The 24,311-nt window shown below is 41.0% G+C and overlaps 1 protein-coding gene across 1 annotated transcript; it reads left to right on the top strand.

Annotated features, from left to right (window-relative positions):
- The first annotated feature begins 5,956 nt into the window (after positions 1 to 5,956).
- On the top strand, positions 5,957 to 24,213 carry sort1b (sortilin 1b). The gene is made up of 20 exons (XM_034086546.1): positions 5,957 to 6,556; positions 10,825 to 10,884; positions 11,128 to 11,201; positions 11,287 to 11,383; positions 11,496 to 11,657; positions 12,189 to 12,262; positions 14,876 to 14,925; positions 15,810 to 15,937; positions 16,031 to 16,175; positions 16,299 to 16,454; positions 17,067 to 17,173; positions 17,396 to 17,498; positions 17,618 to 17,789; positions 19,113 to 19,303; positions 19,399 to 19,588; positions 19,951 to 20,067; positions 21,120 to 21,228; positions 21,351 to 21,463; positions 21,636 to 21,765; positions 22,066 to 24,213. The coding sequence occupies exons 1-20, from the start codon at positions 6,284 to 6,286 to the stop codon at positions 22,078 to 22,080; spliced, it is 2,466 nt and encodes an 821-aa protein (XP_033942437.1). The 5' UTR covers positions 5,957 to 6,283; the 3' UTR covers positions 22,081 to 24,213.
- The last annotated feature ends 98 nt before the right edge of the window (positions 24,214 to 24,311 follow it).

Raw genomic sequence — 24,311 nt, 5'->3', positions numbered from 1 at the left:
GAGACCTGAAAAACAGGCTCGGGGCTTAACAATTAAGATCATAATATCATATGAAACAGCTTTATTTCCCTATGTTCTTCTTGACAACGATAAGCACATTCACGCACTCACGTTAGAGTTTTCTGAACATATGCTAATGTCTATGTATTTAGGAAATCATTTTAAATATTTGCCATAAAATATGTTGATTGATGGCACGATGATTTAATCTCTTCTTTAAACTTCAAAACATCACACCAGACCCAGATGTTTAATCCCTGGCTGAGTGAACTGTGGCACAAGTATGAGGAAATGACAGTTAGATTCAATTATGGAACATTATTTCATTTCATTTCATTTCAAACCTTTATTTAACCAGATTGGTCCCATTGAGATCATAGATCTCTTTTTCAAAGGAGACCTGCAATATTATACATATGTTATTATTATTGTATGTATTCCAGACATAATATTATACTCATCACACCTACAAACAAAGGCTATTGAAGTTTGAATTCAAAGTCAACTGTGAAAAAGTGGCACTGTGAGCTCTCCATAGAGGTAACAGTAGTGATGTTACGTATTGCGTCGAGGCTTCGGAGCGTGTGTCGAGTAATCCCCGAAGCTTTTTGTGAAGCATGTATCGAGGCTTGTATCGTTTTGGGCCAGTGACGTCATCGATGACAAACGAAGCCTCGCTGCCTGTCGATAACACGTGACTGCTTCAGGAAGCGATTCAGATCGGTTGAACCACAACGCATGGATGTATAATAAGAACAATGTTACCCCTCCTGTACCCGGGCCCGGTGACACGATGGAATCAAGAGAGCTCAGACCCTCACTTATATAGAGGTCGGAACATGTCATAAGTATAAATAGATACAAGCATAAATAAATGTAGGAATAAAAACAGGAATACATATTTTCAGGGAGATTTAGCGTGTGTGCTGTGGGTCAGCTGGAAAGCAGTTGACTCACGACCGCAGGGTCCCTGGTTCAACGACTGTACAATACTTATTTTGTTGTTTATAAAAGCTACAGCTAAATGAGATAATGTAGCCTAGTTAATAAATATATTCTTTGATATGGTTTAGCCTTTCTCAGGCTACAACATGGTTAAGTTTATGAAGGAATGCAAATCCCTCTTTGCAATGTTTACCAGCCTCCTTAGGCTTTTCTATCACAATCATTCAACTGGAATAAAAACAATATTGTTGACATGAAGATATGATTTAATGTTCGTTGTTTAGAGTTATTCTAAGGCTTTACTCATTGGGAACTCGGTATGAGAGAGCACACTGTTGAGATGTCCAATCTGCCTGTTTTACACACTTTGACCAACAGGGGGTTTGTGTTCAAATGAAGCCTCATGAGATTAACCCTTTTGCGAACCAATTGGCTGGAAGGCTGGAAAGCTTCATCTCTCCATCACTAGGTAACAGGTTAAGGTAACAAAATACACTCTTACGAGGAAAAGGTTAACATAGTATCAAAAATGCAAAGGATAAAGTAAATTCCAAAAACTCGGTTCTTAGCAGAAAACATGGACTTCATGCTGGCAGTCAGGCACATGGGATGAAACGAACTGGCAACAATACAAGGGAGACAGAATCTATATATACGCAGGCTAAGGGGGAACGGGTGCAGACAATTAGGGCGGAGTCGACAATCACAGTGGAGGGAAAACACACAAAGGGAGGAAGTGAGGTACTCTGCAACAAGAAGGAAAGGTTACTACAAAATAAAACAGGATACAAGACTGAACTAAAAACATTAACTTAACAGATTTTACGAGACATAACAGTACCCCCACTTCTAGGGACGGCTCCTGATGGCCCAGGCACTTGTGGATGGCGTCGGTAGAAATCGTCAAAAAGGTCCTGACCCACAACAAAACTTGATGGAACCCATGAGCGTTCTTCAGGCCCATAACCCTCCCAGTAAACGAGGAATTGTCTGCCTCTTCCTCTCTTGCGTACCGCCAACAGACGCTTGACTGCATAAACCGGGCTGCCCTCGATCAGTCGGGGGGTGGAGGGGGTTTGGCTGCGGGGACCAATACAGTTTTTCACTGGTTTCAGTCTTCCACATGAAAAGTTGGGTGGACTCTCAGGGACCTGGGAAGACGCAAACGGACAGACACAGGATTAATAACCTTTGTCACAGGAAACGGACCTACAAAGTGCAATAGCGCTGAAGTTTCTGACAAATCTTCGATAGAAGTTCGAAATCCCCAAAAACTGCTGGACCTTCTTTCGGCGGTCAGGAGTCTTCCACTGGGCTACTGCACTAACCTTAGCAGGATCCATTTGAATAAGACCCGGGGATATGATGAAACAGTAGTGGCATGGAAATCACATTTTTCAGCCTTGACAAAGAACTGATTCCTGAGAAGTCGCTGGAGAACCTGGCGTACATGATGGATGTGAGAGTCTTTGTCGGGTGAGTATATCAGAATGTCGTCGAGGTAGACAAAAACAAACCGATTCAAGCAGTCTCTTAAAACGTCATTGACAAGGGCTTGCAAAACTGCAGGAGCATTGGTGAGACCAAAAGGCATAACTAAATACTCATAATGGCCTGTGGGGGTGTTGAAACCAGTCTTCCATTAATCACCTTCATGAATTCTGACCAGATAATATGCATTCCTAAGATCTAATTTGGTGAAGATCTTGGCATCTTGAAGCTGCTCGAAAGCTGAAACCATGAGTGGGAGAGGATATGTATTCTTGACTATGATGTTGTTTAACGGGGAATAGTCAATACAGGGCCTAAGGGAACCGTCCTTTTTCCCCACAAAGAAAAACCCCGCCCCAGCAGGGGAGGATGCGAAGGGTCTATATATTCTTTCATGGAATCTCTTTCAGGACCAGAGATTGATTAAAGTCTCCCTTTAGGTATAGGCGCTCCTGGGATCAAATCAATGGCACAATCATAAGGTCTATGAGGAGGAAGAGTCATGGCTTTAGCCTTGCTAAAAACTTCCCCAAGGTCATGATAGCAGGTAGGTACTAATCCCAAGTCTGGAGGTTCAGGTTTCTGGTCAATGTCTGGCGACGCAGTCCTTACACTATTCCAAGAAGCCCCTCCAACAGCTATCTTTTCCCCCTGTCCGAGACAATCCGTAGTGCATTCCTCCCCCCACCATTTAATCTTACCAGAACGCCAATCAATGTTTGGATTGTGTTTCCTCAACCAGGGAAAACCCAATATGACGGGGTGTTGAGCTGAGTTAAACAAGTGAAAGGATAGGAGTTCCCTATGATTATCAATGACAATTTTTAAGGATTCAGTCTTATGAGTTATCTTGAAAAGCAATCTGCCGTCCAAGGCGCTGGCCTGTAGAGGCTGGGTCAACAGTTCGGTCTTGACTTTTAACTCATTAGTTAACCCCCAGTCCATCAGACTCTCATCTGCCCCTGAATCAATTAATACCCCTTGAGTTAATGTTATAAAAATAATAGATTTAATTTGTTAGCGCTTTTACAGGTGCTCAAAGACGCTTTACATATATAGTAAAGGGAAAAGAAAAGGAAGGAACAACAAATAAATATATAGTTAAAGTTAAAGTCAAATAATACAAAACCAATCACACATTAAAAGCCAGATTGAAGAGGTGAGTTTTTGTGAGTTTTTTGAAGGTGGTGAGGTCAGTGCAGTCTCTGATGGGTTGGGGGAGTGAGTTCCAGAGGGAGGGGGCAGCTCCTCCCTCCTCCAACTTTGTTATAGTAGCAAAATGTACCTGGGCGCTGGTCAGGACGCGAGAAGGAAAACCAGAGGCAGAGAGTCGGCTCACCAGCGCCCTCCTCTTCCCTGGTGAGCCTGCTCTTTTAGTGGACAGGCTGGTAGCATGTCCGCAGTAGAAACACAGCCCCTCTAGAAGACGGCGACGCCGCTCCTCAGCTGACAGCTTGGCACGTCCCAGCTGCATGGGTTCCTCCGATGAGCTGGGGGATGCAGTCCTCTGTGATGACGGTGGGGCTTGACGAGGGAAGAATCTCTCAGATGAGGGAGGCGAGGTGGAGTGCCCCCTGTGGTAGACGTTGGCGGAAACAGCTCAGAGTTTCCCCTTTCTTCTCTCAGTAAGGCGATTATCAATTCTGATAGCCATGGAAATTACTGAGTCTAGATCAGGGGGTAGGTCTAGTGGAGCCAACTGATCCTTAACAGGGTCAGAGAGTCCATTGAGGAAGGCATCAAAAAGAGCTAATGAGTTCCGGCTGCTATCTGCGGCTATGGTGCGGAATACAATGGTATAGTCTGCAACAGTGTGATTACCTTGTTTAAGCTTGGATAGAACTTGGGCTGCCTCTCTGCCAGGAGAAGTGTGGTCAAAAATCCTTCTTAAAGAGTCAGTGAACATCTGAAGAGAACCACAGACTTGCGAGTCCCTTGACCACTCGGCCATTGCCCATGCTGCCGCCCGTCCAGTAAGGTGAGAGACCAGGAAAGCAACCTTAGACCGCTCCGTGGGGAACGCCGCAGGCTGGTGTTGAAAGTGTAGGTCACATTTCACCAGGAAGGGACGACAGCCATCAGATTCCCCGGAAAACTTCTCTGGAGGGGCCAGACGGATTGAAGAGGCAAACAGGGCTGCAGGAGAAGCTGGGGACACTACAGAGGCCACTGGAGGCTGGGGTGAGGGTGCTGTCCCGAGGTGAGTAAGCATACGCTGGATCTGCTCGGCCAGGTGATTAACTTGTGTGGTAACGGAGGACTCGAAACCCTTTTGGTTACCAACAAGATCCTTAACTCCCTGCTGAATGGCAGACATCTGCTCCTCCTGTTCGTTCTAACGTCTCCCCTGAAAGCGAAGGGCAGCTTGCAGCTGTTCTGAGTCGGCTGGGTCCATTTTACTGGCCAGTTCGTACTGTCACGGCTAGACAAACCAGTATGAACCCAAAAGCATGACTCGACAAACAAAGTACAAAAGAAAGTCTTAACTGAAAAAGTGGCACTGTGAGCTATCCGTAGAGGTAACAGGTTAAGGTAACACAAAAACACTCTTACGAGGAAAAGGTTAACATAGTATCAAAAATGCAAAGGATAAAGTAAATTCCAAAACTCGGTTCTTAGCTCTTAGCAGAACACATGGACTTCACACTGGCAGTCAGGCACATGGGACGAAATGAACTGGCAACAAGACAAGGGAGACAGAATCTATATATAGGCAGGCTAAGTGGGAACAGGTGCAGACAATTAGGGCGGAGTCGACAATCACAGTGGAGGGAAAACACACAAAGGGAGGAAGTGAGGTAATCTGCAACAAGAAGGAAAGGTTACTACAAAATAATAGGATACAAGACTGAACTAAAAACATTAACTTAACAGATTTTACGAGACATAACACCAACATGCTTTTTGAACATCCATTTGTTTGTGAGGACATATACGATTTTGCCAGGTAACATTTTTGGATGTGAAATGTGTTTTTAAATGTAAAAATGTCAAATAATCAATTAACTGCAAATTACAAAATACATATAATAAACTAATACTATTATATGGCAGGAGAAACAATGCTTGGGGAAAGGCTTTTCAGATTGTTAAAGTACAACATATTCAACAACACTGGGAATTTAACACAAATCACACACAAAGCATATTTTTCTTTAAAACAAACTAGTCGTTTTATTACTTTTGTTTTGAGTGATAGAGCCAGATGGGCTGAGCCAATGAATTATAAAGCAGCACTTACTCTGTATTCTCCCCCTTTTAGATTAGCCCACCTGTATTTAAATAACACGTTTATTGTCTCCCAAAATGTAACCAATTGTAAAAAAAATCACATTTGAATTGATTTCTGGATGGATGGAGTTACATGATAGTAATGCTCAACCTATCTTGACAGGCTTTGACAGCTCCTCTGTTAGGTCCCGCCTTCTCAAAACCTCAAAAGCGGATTGGTGGACCGGAACAGAAGAACAGCCAATCACAGAGTGGTCTCTCTGCATATAGCATTACATGGTTACAACCACAACCTGTGCAGACACAATTTGCCTGATCCGTGGCTAAGGAGTGCTGCGCGGATATTCGCTGTTAATACTCCGGTACATTTTCAAAATTTCGTTTTTTGACATAGTTTCTGCTGCTGCGCGGGGAAATAGACGGAGCTTTGGCGCTCCGTGTTTTGAAAGCCCGAAATAATCGCTGTCAGGAGGAGACTACTGTATTATTGATGTCATCCGCGGCAGAGCTGTAGCGACCTTCAATTTCCAGACAAGACCAGGGTAAACAAAGACTTGTTTTGGGGTGTTTTTTCGTCTTTGTTTTGTTTTGTTTGCCATTGACACCAGCAGCGAGGATGGGACTTTTGCTGCGCCGTGCCCTTCTGTTATCCGTTTTCACTTTCACAGCCGGTCTAGATTCTAGGCTGGAATCCAACCCTTTCCGACAGTCGCTTTTTGCGAGGCATTCAAACATTAAAGCACAAGCAGCGAACATCGTAAAGAGAGCTCTGCCTGCATGGCTGGCTGCATCACCAATCCACAAGATACAACGAAGAAGCACCGAGCAGGGCGACTCCTGCAAAGCAATTAAAGGAGCTGACACCAAGTTAGCAGAAAACACCCACAGTGTAAGTTACCAACTGAGGTCCTGTTACTGATAATTAAATGAGCGTAACGCAGAGGATGCGCAGGTGCTAACCAGGTGCAACAATAATAGGCCTAATCAGCTATCATGTGCCTTTAGAAACCTGGCGGCCTGTTTCCATTCAACTGTAGACTTAACCCCGAAGATATTGCACTGTTTCTGTTTTTTTATTTGTTTTAAAGAACCTGGAAATGACTTGCTTGGAACCATCTTCCCTTACATCATGATTTCTCTTTAGCATTTGGTGCAGTGAAATACAGTGTGGTGAAACAGTAACAACGCCTATTTTCCTCATGCTTAAAGACCTACGTAGGCTGCACTGAAGCACTACCAGACAGGTTTACCTTTCAAATGCTCCAATAATTGCCATGCCCTATATCTTATTCTTCTTACGGATGCAGCTGTATTCTGTATTTGTGGATCCCACTTTTCTTTGCTTCAACTGACAGTGAATCTGCCTTAATGTTGACTGGGAAATTGGCCCAGTGGGATACATGTGACTGGCTGTGTGGTAGTTATTTTGTAATTAAAAGCTGTGTTTGTGTGGTGGTCTAAGGAGTTAGCAAGCAGGAAGTCTGCTGGAAACCAAGAGACTACAGCATTTAGTTTGTATCTCTTAAATCCTGAATAGTGGAGAAGGCTACATTTTGTCTCAACATATGTGTAATGGTTTAAGTGCTTTAAGTGAAAGCACCCCAATTAATGCAGTTTATAAAGTATCTACGCAACTATGCAATGCTTTTCCTAAACAGTAGGCTGACCTCAGCAGAGTCCAGTGTATTTCCCTAGCTCCTCATTGCCATGTGATCAACTTTGCATCGCAGTTTTTGTATACTTGCCTTGGTAATCTAAAGTCGACAGAATTCCTGGAGGCTCAGCTTCGTCATTCCCCACGAGTTAATGTTGCAGGTCCCACTGGTACTGGAGCTGTTTACAGCATGAACTGCTGGTAGAGACCTGCCTGAAACACTTAATGAGTGTTCACATGGTTGAAGAACACGGGGAAAAAGTTTCACAAATACCATTTATAATCAGGAAGTTGGACAAGTATTTTAGTTTGAGCCCTACTGCTAAATTGACTTGATTTGCACAAAACAATCAACAGAAGCAGAGTCCGTTTCTTGTCTTCAGGTCTTAATGTGGTATTCATTAGCTATTTTCAAAGGTCTTCCCTGAAAGCAGTTTGACTGGAGCTTTCCGCCTGTTGAAATGAGTCGGATAAGAGGTGCTTCAGTTTCTACTTTGTCATCAGTGGAAGGAAGCACGGTAGCAGTCAGAGCAAAACAAATTGCAAAATGCACCATTTGACTTCAGTTTGTAGTTGTGTGGTCAGTGCTAGGACTGTTAACTTGATCAGTTGCCTAATTTGTTGTTTTGGTCTTTGTCGTCTAAGATTTCTTGAGTGCATTCACCATTTTTATCAGCAGAATGATTTATTTCCAAGAATAAGCACATCTCGTGTTGCTTTAGCATGATTCTTTGTGGAAGAAACATGTCTGTTAGTACACTAGTTCTTCAAATCTTTAATCTACTTATTATTATTTCAACCAATATTTTGCCATCGAATAACTTCAGCCTACTTTTAGCTACAGAAACCATTCAAATATAAAAAATGTTCAGCCTTTTCAGCACATGATGGGAAACTTTCAACTTTTTCATAATATTTGATCTTTTTTGAAATATTCAGCTTTTTAACTCTTTTTTTTAACATGTAACTCAATGGGAGGATCCTCAAATCCTCTTTTACCTACACTGTGCGCCAAATGCTACTCCTTCCACATACTTTCAGCTAGAGACTTCATTCCAACTTTAAAATGATCACAAGACCTTCAGCTATAACATTTGTTCTTCAGATCTTTCATATATTGTACACTTTTTGAGATATTTAACTTAGTTTGGAGCTTGGTATAGAGGCTTTCTTCAGATTTTAACATTAGTGTGTGTATTGCGCAGCTCGTTAAGGCTTAGACCCCATTTACACGCAAACGCATACGAAACGCAAACGAACCGAATACGATATCAAAAAAGTCTTCCGTTCACACGAGACCACTCGGAGCGCTGGAGACGCTGTAGTACACAACGCTGTAGTACGCTGTACTTTCGCCACAAAATACACCAAAAGCAGCGAAGAAGACCCCCGAGCATCGTTGCCATGGTTGCCCTTCTGTTTATGCCCCGCGGTGGATTTAGCAACATGTAGTTCATGTAATTCTCCATGTCCACTTGTTGCTGATGGTTGTGGTAGAGGAGCTGTAGATTTTGCACTAACATCTGTAGCATGGTCAGTAGCAGTAGCTACTGACAGTAGATACTGACCATGCTACAGCAGTGAGCAGGAGAGGTGGGGCTATGGCTTCATCGTTATCAGGAAATGATCATATAGGGCGTACACACGGAGCCGTTTGGCCCCCCAGAGCGTTCCGTTTGCAGATCTATCCACCTTGGGACCCGTTATCGTTTTCGGGGTCCGTTTCCGCGTTTCCATTATGGCCTCGTTTAAACTTCCATAATTCCCAAACCCTACACTCCTGGGACATAATTGTATGTTTGAATTGTAGGAAAACATCTCTTAGCTTGAAAAATAAAAAAAAATTAAGCAAAACATTTTAACAAAATGCCTCTTGAGGGCATGAAGTGACAAAGACTTTCAACATGTCTCCATTAAGGCCCATTGTAAATTAAGCCTGATCTGTCCTCAGAGCAGCAGCTGCACACCTTTAGTAAATCTGCCAAAAATGCCACATTATTGACCCGAAAGTACACAAAAAGCACACTTCAGACGCTCGTCGGGGTCCTGAGATGCTGCACGCGTTGACATTTTACCGATATTAGCTACTGATTTTAAAATATAGTTAGAAATGTAAGAGCTTTATCTCTCATTCAGAACAACGGAAAGGCTCTCCTTTCACAGCACATCTCCATGGAAACCTTTGATCTCTGGGCTCACTACACAGATGTTTGATAACGTTGTCACCATGGTAACCTTTGATCTCTGGGCTCACACACAGGTGTTTGTAAACATTCATTCACTACTACTTACATTTAAAATATCACTTCTTCACCTACTTTCAGCTGCAGAAACTATTCAATTAAAACCCCGAGCCTGTTTTTCAGGTTTCAGGCTCGAAAATGACATTCCCAGAACAAATGACTGTAACTTCACTTCTAAAAGGTTTATATGAATAATTTTTGTTATCAAAGCAAGGTTACATCTGTGAGTTGGATGTAGAAGTGTCAGAATCAATATAGATGTTTCTGTGTCAGAGTAAATTCAGATGGAACATAGCAAAAAAATGTAAATTCCTGTCTCCGCCTAAAGAAAACCCATTACTTATAGTGAAGACCAACCTTGAATGATGGGTTAGTAGCCTAAAAGCTTTAGGAATCCAAATTATAACATATAATAAGTACCCTGTATCAAGATTGAGGCAAAACAAGTGACATTTGACCTTTTTAGAGAGGTTTATGAAAATAAAGTCCAGGCGGAATAAGCTTTGGGCACATTTGGGCCCATTTGGGCCCATCAGTGCCATTTGACCTTTTTCAGATACCAGACTATAAAAATCATTGTATTACATTGAATAATCACTATAGGTATTCATTCCATTAAAAAAAAAAAAATTAAAAAAATGTAAATAAAAAAAAAGATTCTTAAAAAAATATTAAAAATATTTGTGTGAGTGTGTATAAAAAAAATCAGGGTCCCCGTCGGCGGGGACCTTCGGGCTTAACAGGTTAACTTATTCAGCTATTTCAGGACATTGAGGATATACATTTAGTTGTTTATACCTTTTTTAAACCTTTTCTTTTAAATATTAAGCTTTTTCACTATTTGTCCTACTGTTCTAGTTTAACATTTCACTTTCAAGTTTTGAACAAAGTCATTGCAATGCTTTTGAGCTGTAACAATTTTGATTCAAATCATTTCACTTTTCTGCATTTCTCCGCTAAGTTCAGCAACACACTTACTTGGTCTCTGTAGCTAAAAGCAGCTACCATTCAACTAATAGAATATTCAGCTTTTTCTGCATTTTCAGCTAAATTCAGCTACAAATGTACACAGTTTATAGCATTCACACGCATTTTCAGCAGGAAATGCATTTTCTAATTATTTCTGCAGTCTAGGACAGCCCTAGTAGGTTTATACCTTCTTTTCAACTTAAAGTAAAACTTAAGTATTTCTACAGATATAGACATACTGCTCAACTAGTGCTGTGATTTGTAATATGTTTATTTTCAATCTTTCTTCAGTATACTTTCAATGACCTGAGTGGGTCAGTGTCGCTGGCCTGGGTTGGAGATGGCACTGGGGTGAGTGTTATTTTCATCAGTTTTTTTGCACAAAACTGTCTCTCTTGCAGTGTTGGTTCTCTGTGACGGGAGCAGACTAAACTTTGCTTGAATATTGAGTGAACTGCATGAAAGTGATAGTGAAGTCTGCTTGCAAAGAACCTTGTTGATTTCATAATGAGTTCCCTCACATAAGGGTCTGATCTACATAAATAAAAGATCCAGGCTCCACTTTCTTAAAGCTAAACCTTATTTTCTTGGCAGGTCATTCTGGCTTTGACGACCTTTCAGGTGCCCTTCTTCATGATTAGACTCGGTCAGTCAAAACTCTATCGAAGGTAAGTCATCTAACCTGCTGGAAAAAACAACTCATGCTTTGCATTTGATTTTCATTTACATCAACCGCAACCCTTTATATGCTAGTGAAAACTATGGGAAGTCGTTCGAAGATGTGACGTCCCTCATCAACAACACCTTCATCAGGTCAGAGTTCGGCATTGCTATCGGGAACAGTGGGAAAGTAAGTCATGTCCTCATCATCAAATGTTGTACTTCTCTGACGTGCCGAACTGTAAAATACCTTTAGCCTTTGTTTGGTTTCATCAGTCTACATTTTGATCTCTGGCTCGTAGGTGATCCTGACAGGAGAAGTTTCTGGAGGTCTTGGGTCCAGGGTCTTTGTCTCTGAAGACTTTGGAAAGAGTTTCATCCACCGCGACCTGCCCTTCATCCCCCTGTCGCAGATCACATACAACCCTGACAATTCCAATGTGCTTCTGGTCCTCAGCAACAGTGTAAGAATGGAACGATAGAGAGTTAGAAGCTATTTATAACAAGTAAAAAGTACCATAAAGTCTATTGATACTTGGAGACAATGGTGTGTATACAAATAAAGGGGTTATATGCTCTCTTTATTGTCTCCTATTAAATCGACGGTTTTGGAAAACCAGTAAAAAAAAGCATTGAAACAATCCTATCCATTAAAAATAGCTTTTGTTTGGAACTTACAATATGGGATTTAAGTAAGTTTGTCTATACAAACCTTAAAAGCTTTACAGTATGTGTGTATCTCATAGTTATAAGAGATCTGTCATTAATTAGAGAGAGTAAACAACCTTTCGCGTGACCTGGTTTAAAACCTTTAAGCAATGGCCTTAACCTCACTCCCTCATAGAAAGAATAATGGTCAATAATTGTTTGCACAGAGCACATTTATTAACATGTCAATGTTATTTATGGGCAACTCATGTTCTGTGTGAGCTGCGTTAACAGTGCAGTTGAACCAATATTTAATTACTTAATAAATCTATTTTTTCTGTCTTCAGAATGAACTGTGGCTGTCTGAAGATTTTGGCAGCAACTGGAAAAAGATCCAAGACACAGTGTGTCTTGTTAAATGGTAAGAGACGAGGCAAACTTTGTTCACTGAGCACCTTTGTCAGGTGCTCAGTGAACAAACAGCAGTGTAACTCAAAATCCCCAAATGTGTCTCAGGTAAACATTTCTATTCAGTGAGATTAGGGAGTAGTTGAAAGACGGCATTCTTATTGGTCTGTCAACTGGCAACGATTCAAGAAGTGATAGGATTTGTTAGTCATATTTTTATTTTGTTTTAGTTCCTCCAACATAATAATTATTACAGGTAGGATGAAAGCAGAGTGTTGTTTTGACAGTTATGCTGATTTTTTTTTACCTCAATAAGCTCAATGACAACATGTTCATAATTTTCCTTCAAAGACTTGTATCTTTGCTCCAAAATAGGCAGTACAACTGCATTGCATTACAGTCGGTGACTGTAAAACCAGCTCAGCTGAGGCCGAGCCCTTGCAGCAATCTTGTTGATTTACAGTAGAGTTACTTCCTGGTTTGTATTGCTTGGTAACCTTTGCAGCTCTAAATACTGTATATTGTTACCTTTAAATCTGTGTTTTCAAAGTCACTGTGTCAGAGAAAAACTGCATGTACATGACAGTGTTCATAAAACATCAACTTGTATTACTATCCCAAAGATGTTCATTTGAATAAGCTCGAGGAAGTTAGGTCATTTTAATCTTGGACAGGAGTTTTGTAAAGTCAAAGCCCAACATTAAAAAAAAAAATGTAAATATTTAGTAAGGGCATGACTGAGCTGTCTTTGCATTTGATAAGCTATGTCATGCAATATCTATTTTCACTATGAAGCAAAACCTACTATAGGAATAAACAGAGGATGCATTAGGAATCCTGAGAGACCTGGGGGGTATACTACGAAGCAGGATTTTCGCTTAGCCGGCTAAATTCAGGGGAAACTCTGGCTTTCCGGTCCTACGAAGCTGGTTCTCTTTTTAGCAGGCAAGATCTCCATGGTAACTTATGCTTAGCAGTGTTTTAGACGGGGCAGTGATATCATAAACCTGTTAATGTACGCATTCAAACACTTTTTCTTTTGCCAGCTGTATTCACCTTGCAGGTGCAGCTCTTTGGCTTTTATCCTGGATAAAGTGTTTAAGTCATGGATGTTTAAAGTTTAACTTCTTCATTTTTGACTAGTATTAAAGTTCACTTTTCATTCAGGAAGTATGACGCTGCGCTGTCAGTGCGCTTCTCCATGTTTGTGATTGGTCGAATGCTCCAAATACCACCCCTTTCATGTGAACGCGCACCTAACTAGATAGGAAACGGCTGGCTTGAGCGATCCACTTGATAACCCGCGTCGTAGTACAGTTTAGCGAGAGCGCGTATGTTTTGGATTAGGCCAACCGGCTAACTCAAACATATCCAGGTTAGGTTGAACCCGGTTCGTAGTATAGGCCCCTGGGGGGTATACTACGAAGCAGGATTTTCGCTTAGCCGACTAAATTCAAGGAAAACTCCGGCTTTCCGGTCCTACGAAGCTGGTTCTCTTTTTAGCAGGCTAGATCTCCATGGTAACTTATGCTTAGCGGCTAACCTGGTCGGGACCAGGTTAGGTTGCAGGCTAAGAGCTCAACTCAGTGAAAGCACCGCCTGCTGACCAATCAGAGCTCAGTGTGCGGAGTTTAAAGCGATCAAGTCATATTACAGGAGAAAGGAAATACAGAAAAGCTGCCGTTGCAGGAAAGACGGCCAGCAAAAATCACCGACTGTGTGAACGTGAACATTAATAGAATATCACCTCCCATCTTCAGAGCAATCTGACTATTTAACATTAGCGTTAAGAAAGCTTACTTAAATATCTGCTACAACATAAGTAACCGGATCAGAGTAACATTAAGTGCAGTCCGCGGCATATCACTTCATAATGTATCATATATTTTCTTATCTGAGTCAGCTGAGCCGTATCTGGCCGTGCAACACTCACAGTGTCACATACTGTATGCAGAAGTATTATTTTAAGCAACACATTAAGTTGACGAAACACTCGAGACAAATGTAATTAAAGTCAGATCCACTCGTGTTTTAGACGGGGCAGTGATATCATAAACCTGTTAATGTATGCATTCAAACACTTTTTCTTTTACCAGCTTTATTCACCTTGCAGGTGCAGCTATGGCTTTTATCCTGGATAAAGTGTTTAAGTCATGGATGTTTAAAGTTTAACTTCTTCATATGTCTAATATTATAGTTGACTTTTCATTCAGGAAGTATGACGCAGCGCTGTCAGTACGCTTCTCTATGTTTGTGATTGGTCGAATGCTCCAAATACCACCCCTTTCATGTGAACGCGCACCTAACTCGATAGGACACGGCTGGCTTGAGCGATCCACTTGATAACCCGCGTCGTAGTACAGTTTAGCAAGAGCACGTATGTTTTGGATTAGGCCAACCGGCTAACTCAAACATATCCAGGTTAGGTTGAACCAGCTTCGTAGTACAGGCCCCTGATTTCCTCTGTGCTGGTTTTGTTGTTTATTGAAACGTGAGCATTTGTCACATACTTAACATCAACAAATCCCTATACATCTACTGTAGTAAGCTTAAATGTCCTTGACTTTGGAGGCTAAAATGGGTGTTTCTGCTTATCTGAAAGTCTTTCTTTTCATTGTGATACCAGGGGAAGGAAAAATACAATTTTCTTCACATCTAGCCGCAATGGATCCTGCGGTAAGTCATCCCTTCTTAAAGGTCCCATGTCATGGCCATTTCTACTGATCATAATTCCATTGTTGAGGTATACTAAAATAGATTTATATCGTGCAATTTTCCAAAATCGCATTGGTTTCTCATACAGCATCTCTGTATAGTATGTGTATTCACTTTCTGTCCTAAACGGCTTGTTGGAGCTCCTGCCCCCCCTCCCTATGAGCCCAGTGGCCATCTGCGAGACAGCGAAACCCAGCCCGAACACACACACACACACCCGCAACCTGGCTGGGAGTTTGTGTGTGTGCTCACATACCGACTCACAGCCTCGCCACATCCCGCCGTCTCAGGGAGGAGAAATCGGAGGAGCTGCAGCTGAGAAAATATTGAGTGTGTGTGTGTGTGAGGAAGTCCGCGGATTGGTCAATTTGGACCAATCCGCGGACGTAACGTAACGGCTCCACGGATTGGTCCATTTGGATCAATGGGTCCATTTGGGTCGTCGTTACATCACGTTACGTCACCAGGAAGAAAAAGAGAAATCTCCAACGAGGCGTTCTGGGGCAGCATAGACAGGTATTTTCTGTGTTAGAGTTTTACTCGCAACAGGGTGTACGTTGAGGGTTTGTGACTTTGCAGACCGTTTACATGCATAAAAACCTTCATAACACACAAGGGGATGGGTAATAATCGGAAAAGCATGACATGGGACCTTTAAAGCAAAACCTAAAAATACATGTTTTTTTATGCATATGTTATTACTTTAACAGATGAAAAAGCTAAATATTTATAAATATATCCTTATTTTCATGATTGTGGGTCATATTTCTTTTAAATGCTATATGCAACTATTAAGTAACTCTTGTACAATGTATTTCAAAGTAGTCCATTGTTTCTTTTTCCAGTGGATCGGGGAATGCTGGATCTGAAGAGGTCTAGCAACTATGGTAAAACCGTCAAGACAGTCGCTAGTAAGATCTACTCCTTCGGTCTGGGTGGACGCTTCCTCTTTGCCTCTGTGATGACGGGCAGGGTCAGTATACATCAGGTCCTAGTAACCAGCATATAAGGAAACATGATCTGGCATCCAAAATAGTCAAAATATTTCTCGCCTGTCTCTCTGCAGGGAACTCTCAGGATGATCCATGTGTCAGTGGACCAGGGTGACAAGTGGAACATGGCCCAGCTGCCCCCTGTCGGGCACGAGCAGTTCTACTCCATCCTGGCAGCCAACGACGACATGGTCTTCATGCACGTCGATGAGCCTGGAGGTCAGTCTGTGCAGAAAACTCACCTGTTTCCTTGTGAAAAGCATCACCATTTAGGAATAGGAGGCAGCGTGTAGAGAATGTAAAGCATGTACTTTTGGCTATGTTTCTTCTCTACATCCACAGATACAGGATTTGGCACCATTTATGTATCAGATGACCGGGGCACCGTGTACTCCAAGTCATTGGAGCGCCACCTTTACACCACCACGGGGGGCGATACCGACTTCACTAATGTCACCTCCCTGCGAGGAGTATTCTTCACCAGCGTTTTGGCGAAAGGTAGTTCTATTCATATGCCTGTGTTTGGTAAACTGATAGCAAACACATGCCTGTACTCAAACTCCCTTTAGAAAGACATATACATATTACTTCTTCATTACATACCAGAGGCAAGGCGTCAAATCAATATTTAATTAGCTGTTCAGAGTTAGATATCCTGCTTTTTTTGATGCAGCTGGCTCACACTTCACTAGAAATATCACATCACCAGCTAAAGCTTGACTCCATCTTGTCTGCGGCGCTCTAAATGGTCTGTTTACAAATCTCCTTGTTCCTTTTTCTTAAATTCTAACCCATTTTACATGACAAGTTTTCCGTTTTCAACCTGCCAAATGTATCCATTATTACTCTGTGTTTCGCCAAATGTATACATTATTACTGTGTGTTTCAACTAAGAAAGAATAAAGAAATACACACCCACACACACATTTCGAATGTGATGGTACTTAATACCATATCTGACATTTATTATGGCTTCTTTAAATAAAACGTGCTTTACTTCCTACTAAACTGCCCCACAAAAAATGTCGAACACTGAACAGAAATGAAACATATTGTTTAGCTAAATGTTGAAGACTACCTGTGAATAATATTGATGTCTTGTTGTTCCAGATAACTCTGTGCAGTCTGTGGTGTCCTTTGATCAGGGAGGGGAGTGGGTTCCCCTGAGGAAACCTGTCAACAGCAAGTGCGATGCTACAGCTAAAGACCCAGACAAGGTAAACAGAGAAAAGAGGAAAAATAAACAAAGATAGAAAGTAGATCATTCTTGATAGAAACTGTGTACTTTGATGAAGTAAGTATTGATAAACTAGCTTTTGTATTGTAGTGTCAAAAAGGCTAAACACAGCACATTAGAAGTTTCTTTTTTTAAATGTATTATTTCAACCTCTACAGTGTTTGAACTGTAAACATTCAGATTTATGTGTTTGTGTCTACAGTGCACTCTCCACATCCATGCGGCCTACAGCACTGCTATGAAGCTGAACGTCCCCATGCTGCCTCTGACTGAACCAAACGCTGTGGGCCTCATCATATCTCACGGTAACTCAGTTCAGAGCTTTCTATACCATTATAATTTTTTTAAACAATGGTCCAAGAATGTTTCCAAAATACAAACATGATTTCTTTTGTTCCATTCTGACCCCTTTCTATCTCACCAGGGAGTGTTGGGGATGCCATCTCAGTGATGAAGCCTGATGTGTATGTGTCTGATGATGGGGGGTATACATGGATAAAGGCCCTGGATGGGCCCCATCACTACGCTATTCTGGACTCTGGAGGGCTGTTGGTTGCTGTGGAGCAAAGCCTCAATAAACCTATCAACACCATCAAGTGAGTCTCTGTTAGGGAATGGATCAGTTTGTTTGCTGATGCTTTGAGTCTATGTGTTGTCTTTACCTGATTTATATGTAATAAACTGCATGCAGTACAAATCTCTCACATATGGTTTAGCTTTGCTTTAAAAGTCCCGTATTTAACAGATTTTCAACAATATATTATAGGTCTCAGATATATACAAAACATGTCTCTGAAGTGTTTGGCTCGAAATACCAAACAGATCACCCATTGTAGCATCCCATAATCCCCTCTGTTTCAGCCCTGTTTCAAAAGTGCTGATTCTGTGTCTGTATCTTTAAATACAAATTAACTGCCACTCCCCACGCCCTCTGCGAGATATTTGGTTAAACAAAAACACAATAGGCGCGTTCACACCGCAGTACTTTTCCCACTATAGTTCCGAAATGTTGCGTTCACACCAAAAAAATCAGGAATTAAAATTAGTTCATGAGAACCTTTTTACCCCCTTTTCCGTCCCTGCTAGAGAGCAGGTACTTTCGTGGGAGAAAAAGGTTCCTATTTCTGATTGGCTGGGCGGATTGCAAACCACGCCCCGTAAAACTCCAAAAAAGTTTTGTGAAGCCGCCATTTTATTATCCTCGCATTAGCATTATTAGCATTAGCCCAGCTCACAAACGCAGAGAGACTAACTTATGGCAACACAAAATAAAACATGGGAGCGGTGGAGATGAGGAGGTGTCGGCGTTCTGGCGATTTACTCGGAAGGCTTCAGTAGAAGCTGCTGGGAGTCCCAGCAGCTTCTACTGAAGCCAGTCCCCAACTCCGGGGACTTCCGGCCGGGGACTTCGGGTGGCAGTATACGCCGTGAAGTTGCCAGTAAACCCAAAGCAGAAGAAGAATGCTTTGCCTAATCCTCCCCCAGGGACTTATTCCGGTGTGAACGCGATCTGTACTTAGTTCATCAGAACTAAAAAGTTTTCATAAACAAAGTTCTGATGAACCTTTTTGTGGGAAAAGTACTGCGGTGTAAAAGCGCCTAATGGTGCTCTAGGAGGAGATTCAGGTGATAAGGTGGGGGGGTTACCTCGGTTGGTGATTGGCTTTAGGTTACACAACCCAAAAAAACATTATGACATCATAAAGTGGCCAAAAGCTGATCAGCTTATATTCAGGTTTTCATATAAATGGATCAGGACAAAAAGAGAGAGAATCTTTTTTCCTGAAACTTTCACAATCTCTTTACACAGAGGGGACACATGTATAAAATACATGAACAAGTGGATTTTGCACAATAGGTGACCTTTAATATTTATTGGGGTTATGCTAATGTTTGTACTTTCATGAATGTCCTGACAGATTTTCTACTGATGAAGGACAGTGCTGGCGTAATTACGTCTTCACCAAAGACCCCATCTACTTTACTGGGCTGGCCTCGGAGCCGGGAGCTCGCTCCATGAATGTCAGTGTCTGGGGCTACAGAGACGCCCTCCTCAGCCAGCACTGGATCTCCATCACCATCGACTTCAGGGATCTGCTCACCAGAGACTGTGCGTGACAGGAGAATATGTCTGATACAACAAACTGACTGTCAATATTTTGTGTTCTGATTGAGTTATATGTAACAAAACATTGATGAACGCAGGTGGTGATGATGACTATGTGCAGTGGTTGGCCCACTCTGATGACATCAGTGACCCCAAAGATGGCTGCATGCTGGGCTACAAAGAGAAGTTCCTGCGTCTCAGGAAGGACTCTGTTTGCTGGAACGGACGAGATTTCGAGGTCAACACGTCGCCGACCCCCTGTTCGTGCACCCTGGATGACTTCCTGTGGTAAGACATGTGCCCCAAATTCATACTAATATTACTGCAGTGCTTACTGGCGATAATTGTTTTTAATTTGAAGTAAAGTTGTTGGTGTAAAGGTCTTGCAAAGTATAGGAAAAAAGATTGCTCAATTAAATGTGATTAACTCAAAAATCAAACAAAAATGGATGCACTTTAAAACATAAACTACAGTAACTTGAGAAACATTCCATATTAAATGTGTCAAACTTGTATTGATTATCAGTGTAAACGTGAAAAGAAATTACTGTGAGAATTAAAACGTTCATGTAAATCAAATTAATTACAGATGCAAGAGGACATGTAGGCTTTTCTTCCACCCTTACTCACGATATTTTGTGTCTCTGCAGTGACTTTGGTTACTACCGTCAGGAGAACAGCTCTGAGTGTGTGGAGCAGCCGGACCTGAAGGGCAAAGTGCTGGAGTTCTGTCTGCAAGGCAAAGAGGAACAACTGCAGACCAGTGGGTGAGTGACTGTGTGGACCCTCTCCTGTGTTTATTAGCACTACATGATTTACTTCAACTAGTCTATAATGATAAGTCTGCTTGATAATGTATTTATCCATTTCACTATTTACAATATATTATATTCAAACATATTCAACAACGTATATTGCCACATTTTATGGTAGATATGACAGAAGATAGCTGTCAGTGTTTGTCCGAGTAGAGAAGTAATGAGGAAGAGGAAGTAGAGATCAGTCAGGGGAAGCAGAGGAGAGGGAGAGTGACTCTCATGCTTTCAATGAGGAACAATGAAAACAAATAATGATAAGAAGGACACGCACATCTCAGAGTCTGATCTGACGTTGAACGGGTGCTTGATCAAATTGAATAAAGTTAAAACAAGAACAAATTGATTTGCACACTCGAAGGCTCCATTTGAAGGATTGTAATGGTGCTGTGTAATGTTTTAAGAGTGAATGTTGACCATAAAGGAAAATGACATGTTTGGTTCACAGATCTTCTTTCATTTTTGTATTTATGTTTAATTAGCAAGGGCAGATGGATTTTTAGGATTTTCATTGCCATTGACTGCATCCCTTTAGATTGTTTATTTAGTTGTGCATAAGACTATATAACTTGAAGTTGGACTTGAAAATCCAGTTAGACCATTGTGTGTTGTGGGAACTCCCAGTGAATTGGTGTTTAACTTCTGTACTGTCACGTTTTCCCCAGTGAAATTGAATACTTTAGTGGTGTATACATTATTTTATATCTATGTGTTAACAGTAACCGGAGGGATCTTAAAAAAAAACATTGCATTTTGATATAAAAAGGGGGCATGTTCTTCTTCTTTAAAAAAAAAAAATATAATATTAAATAGATGATACATGTGTGAAGTTAGTGGGTGACACACACAATTGTATGTTACAATATGACTGGGATGTGATCTAAACTTAAATTAACATTAGGTGATATTAACTGCTATAGACCGATCTGCATTTGAATGTTTATCCGTGTCAGTTGGAAATATGCAACTAACTATCATACTCTTGATGTGTCTTTGGTCCACAGCTATAGGAAAATCCCCGGAGATAAATGTGAGGGAGGAAAGATGCCTGAGCGTAAAGAGATCGACCTCAGTAAGAGGTGTGTGAGTGACCTGGTGGGCCCTGAACTTCTGGTCAGTACCTCTGCCTACTTGTGTAAAATGTTACGTATGTTGATTGGTTCTAGTCGTATGCTTGCCTTCAGTGCGTCTGTTCCCACAAGTTTTAACAGTTGCCCCTGCCATTATTTGTACAGATGGACGGTCCCTCCTCCAAGTCTGTACCCATTGTGATAACAGTCCTCATCGTCATGGTGCTGAGCATTGCAGCCGGAGTCGTCTTCATCAAGAAATATGTCTGTGGTGGCAGGTTAGTGTATAGTGTATATAAATATATATATATATATATATATATACAGGATAGCCTGTTCAGAATGCAGACTCTATCTTTATAATTCAGTATTTATTTTCATCTCCATCATGTCTTTTAAGTGTGTTTTCCAGATACACATTTACCGGATCATTTATTTTGTGCCCTGCAGGTTCCTGGTTCACAGGTACTCTGTGCTGCAGCAGCATGTCGAGGACAATGCTGTTGAAGGGATGGACGACCCCCTGGACACAGACCACACTCAGAATGGCAAGATAGAGTTTCACAACGACTCAGATGAGGTACAGTGTGGATACTTTTCACTCCCTCATACTCAGGATAAGATAAAAAACAAATACACTTGTACTATTAAGATTGGGCCATTGTTGTTCGCTGAGACCCAAAACATGTGTGTATTTCTTTAAAGCATGCTGCTTGTAATGTCAAATTCTGAGAAATAAAGAAGTGACACCTAGAAGTAACTACACCTAGAACACAGCTCCTTAAGTAACTGAGTTGGGCGCATGTGTAAATAAAACCATAATGGATGTTCTTGTTTGCTTGGCTTCAGGCTTCATTGATATTGTCTTCTCTTTGTACAGGAAATGCTGGAATAGCAGGATTAACCTGACATGCTACTGAGCAACAGTTGAGCTTCCAGTTTTTGGCCGCTGCTCCTGTCTCTTTCGTCTCCAGCTACTTCTTCTTTTCACCTTCTAGTATGAAGTTTGGCCTCAGCTATCAGATGGAGAGTCTGCGTTGCTCTGCTGTCATCTATGAAGTATGATGAGTGTACGGAAGCTTCCTGGGACTATTTCCACAGTGGGGGAGGAAGGGGGTCTTGTAGTATTGTGCTTCAGTTATTGATTCTGTTGATTGAGTTTAAGTCTCTAACTTATTTATTTTAAGGAATGAAGTACTGATGCAGTAATTTAAACTGCTGACAGAGTAATGGGGTTTGAAGTGAAGCTACTTGTATAAATTCACCACTGCATTATGGGTCCTGCTTCTCCCATCACCTGGGAGCGCTCAAAATACTTCTCATTTTGGTTGAAGATCTGAGATCTTTTTTCTCATGCACTTGTACATAAACCTGTTCTTCTTTGCTGTTTCTGACAATTTGCTAGGTGTTAGAACGATTGCTGGTTAATAACTCTCCAAAACAATTGAATCCCTGCTTTAAATAAGGTATTTGACAGCAAGGAGTATGTAAATGTGAGGTTTTTGAGCCTTCTCCTCTGTTGGCACAGATTTGTGAAATCCCCTGTTGTAGTGTATATTTGGAATAAAAGCCAGTGTACTTTTACTCCATGGCATTTAGAACCACGGATGAAGTAATAAGACCCGAGTGGAAATTGCTTTACATTTTTGCATTAGGTTTGATAGCAATAACAATGTTTGGATTCAGTTTATTGTCCGTGCATGTGAAATAATCCCATTGGCACAATATCTCTAATTTATCCAGCTGTTCCTTTTGATGAATGGTCATTGTGTGAAACACATTACGCATAACTGTATAGGGGGGTAAGGTGTGTCTGTTTCAAGACAGGATTTGTGTATGTTTGCAGTTCTAACTGCCCAAAGCACAAGGTCGTTTGTATGCTAGGAGTTTGTAATTTGACATTTTTCCTAAATGTGACCTAATGATTAACGATCAGTCTGTAATAATCACTGTAGTCATGCACACATCATGTTTATAGTAATTTGAGCAGTTTTTGTACTAACACACTTTTGAACTGTTACAAATTGTGATTCAAAGAAGTCCAGAGTACGAAATAATTCTAGTTTGATAGTAAATATCTAGTTATTTTTTACATCAGATTCCGATGATTGAATACATTGATATGATTTGGCATAGAAGCAATAAGAAATGTTGTATAGCATATTTAACAATGTAGCCTATTAGAGTTAACGGACGTGGTGTTTTTTTATTTGCATTTGCATCTGAGTTTGAGTAAATACACTGAATTATTATTGAAGGTTTCTCATTTAACAGAACACTGATGTTTTTTTAAATGATCTTCATACTACTGTCTCTTCAAGTCTTAAAGGGATTCTCTTTTTTCCTACTTTTTAACATTTGTTCCAAAATTATTTGTCCTTATTTGAAATACAATGCTTTCATGCAGGTTTTATTTATGTGTGACTTGCAGGTTCAGAGTGCAGTAAATTGGATGTGGTTATACAAGTGCCTGGTGTCAGGATAAGATGTGAGGCCCTCCTAATGTGTGGCCAGCATCTATTTACTGAAAATGATCTGTATCAACTTATGTGTAACCAGTCATATCAAGTTTGTCAGTGACACCCCGAAGTAGCTCTTGTTGTCGAACATGAATCCTTTAGCAGTGACAGACGTGTTTCATACCAGCTCCCTCTGAACGGCATGTTACATTTCGATATTTAAATCAAAAGAGCTTTGTAAAGAAAATAGCCTAAAATAAATAGGTTATTTTCTCCGTCATGTCTTGGCACAATACATAATTCTGAGTGAAACTTTGACTAGATTAAACTCCATACAGGGTTATTATGTAGCTGCTACAAACTGGGAGGCACTTGGCAAGGTTTTTTTTTATGGGTTTATTGCATTCATAAAAATGTAATGCATTTTTTCTTACGATTTAAAACTGCTGTATAAATTAATAATTCATTGTGATGGTTCTGTAAATATACAAGGTTACATCTTTGTATCTGCTTATGTATATTTGAGGGTTTTTTCTTTGGGTTTGCCAATAAATTCATATGTTCCTCTATTTTTGTCACATGATTTTTATTTAATAGCAATGTTATAATATATAGTTTACCAAGTCACTGAGTAATCTATTACTGTACATGAAAAGGTCCAACGCAG

Source organism: Pseudochaenichthys georgianus, chromosome 7 (assembly GCF_902827115.2).
Source record: "Pseudochaenichthys georgianus chromosome 7, fPseGeo1.2, whole genome shotgun sequence".
NCBI lineage: Eukaryota > Metazoa > Chordata > Actinopteri > Perciformes > Channichthyidae > Pseudochaenichthys > Pseudochaenichthys georgianus.
The sequence above is the reverse complement of the archived record's forward strand: the minus strand, read 5'-3'. Positions and strand labels throughout refer to the sequence as shown.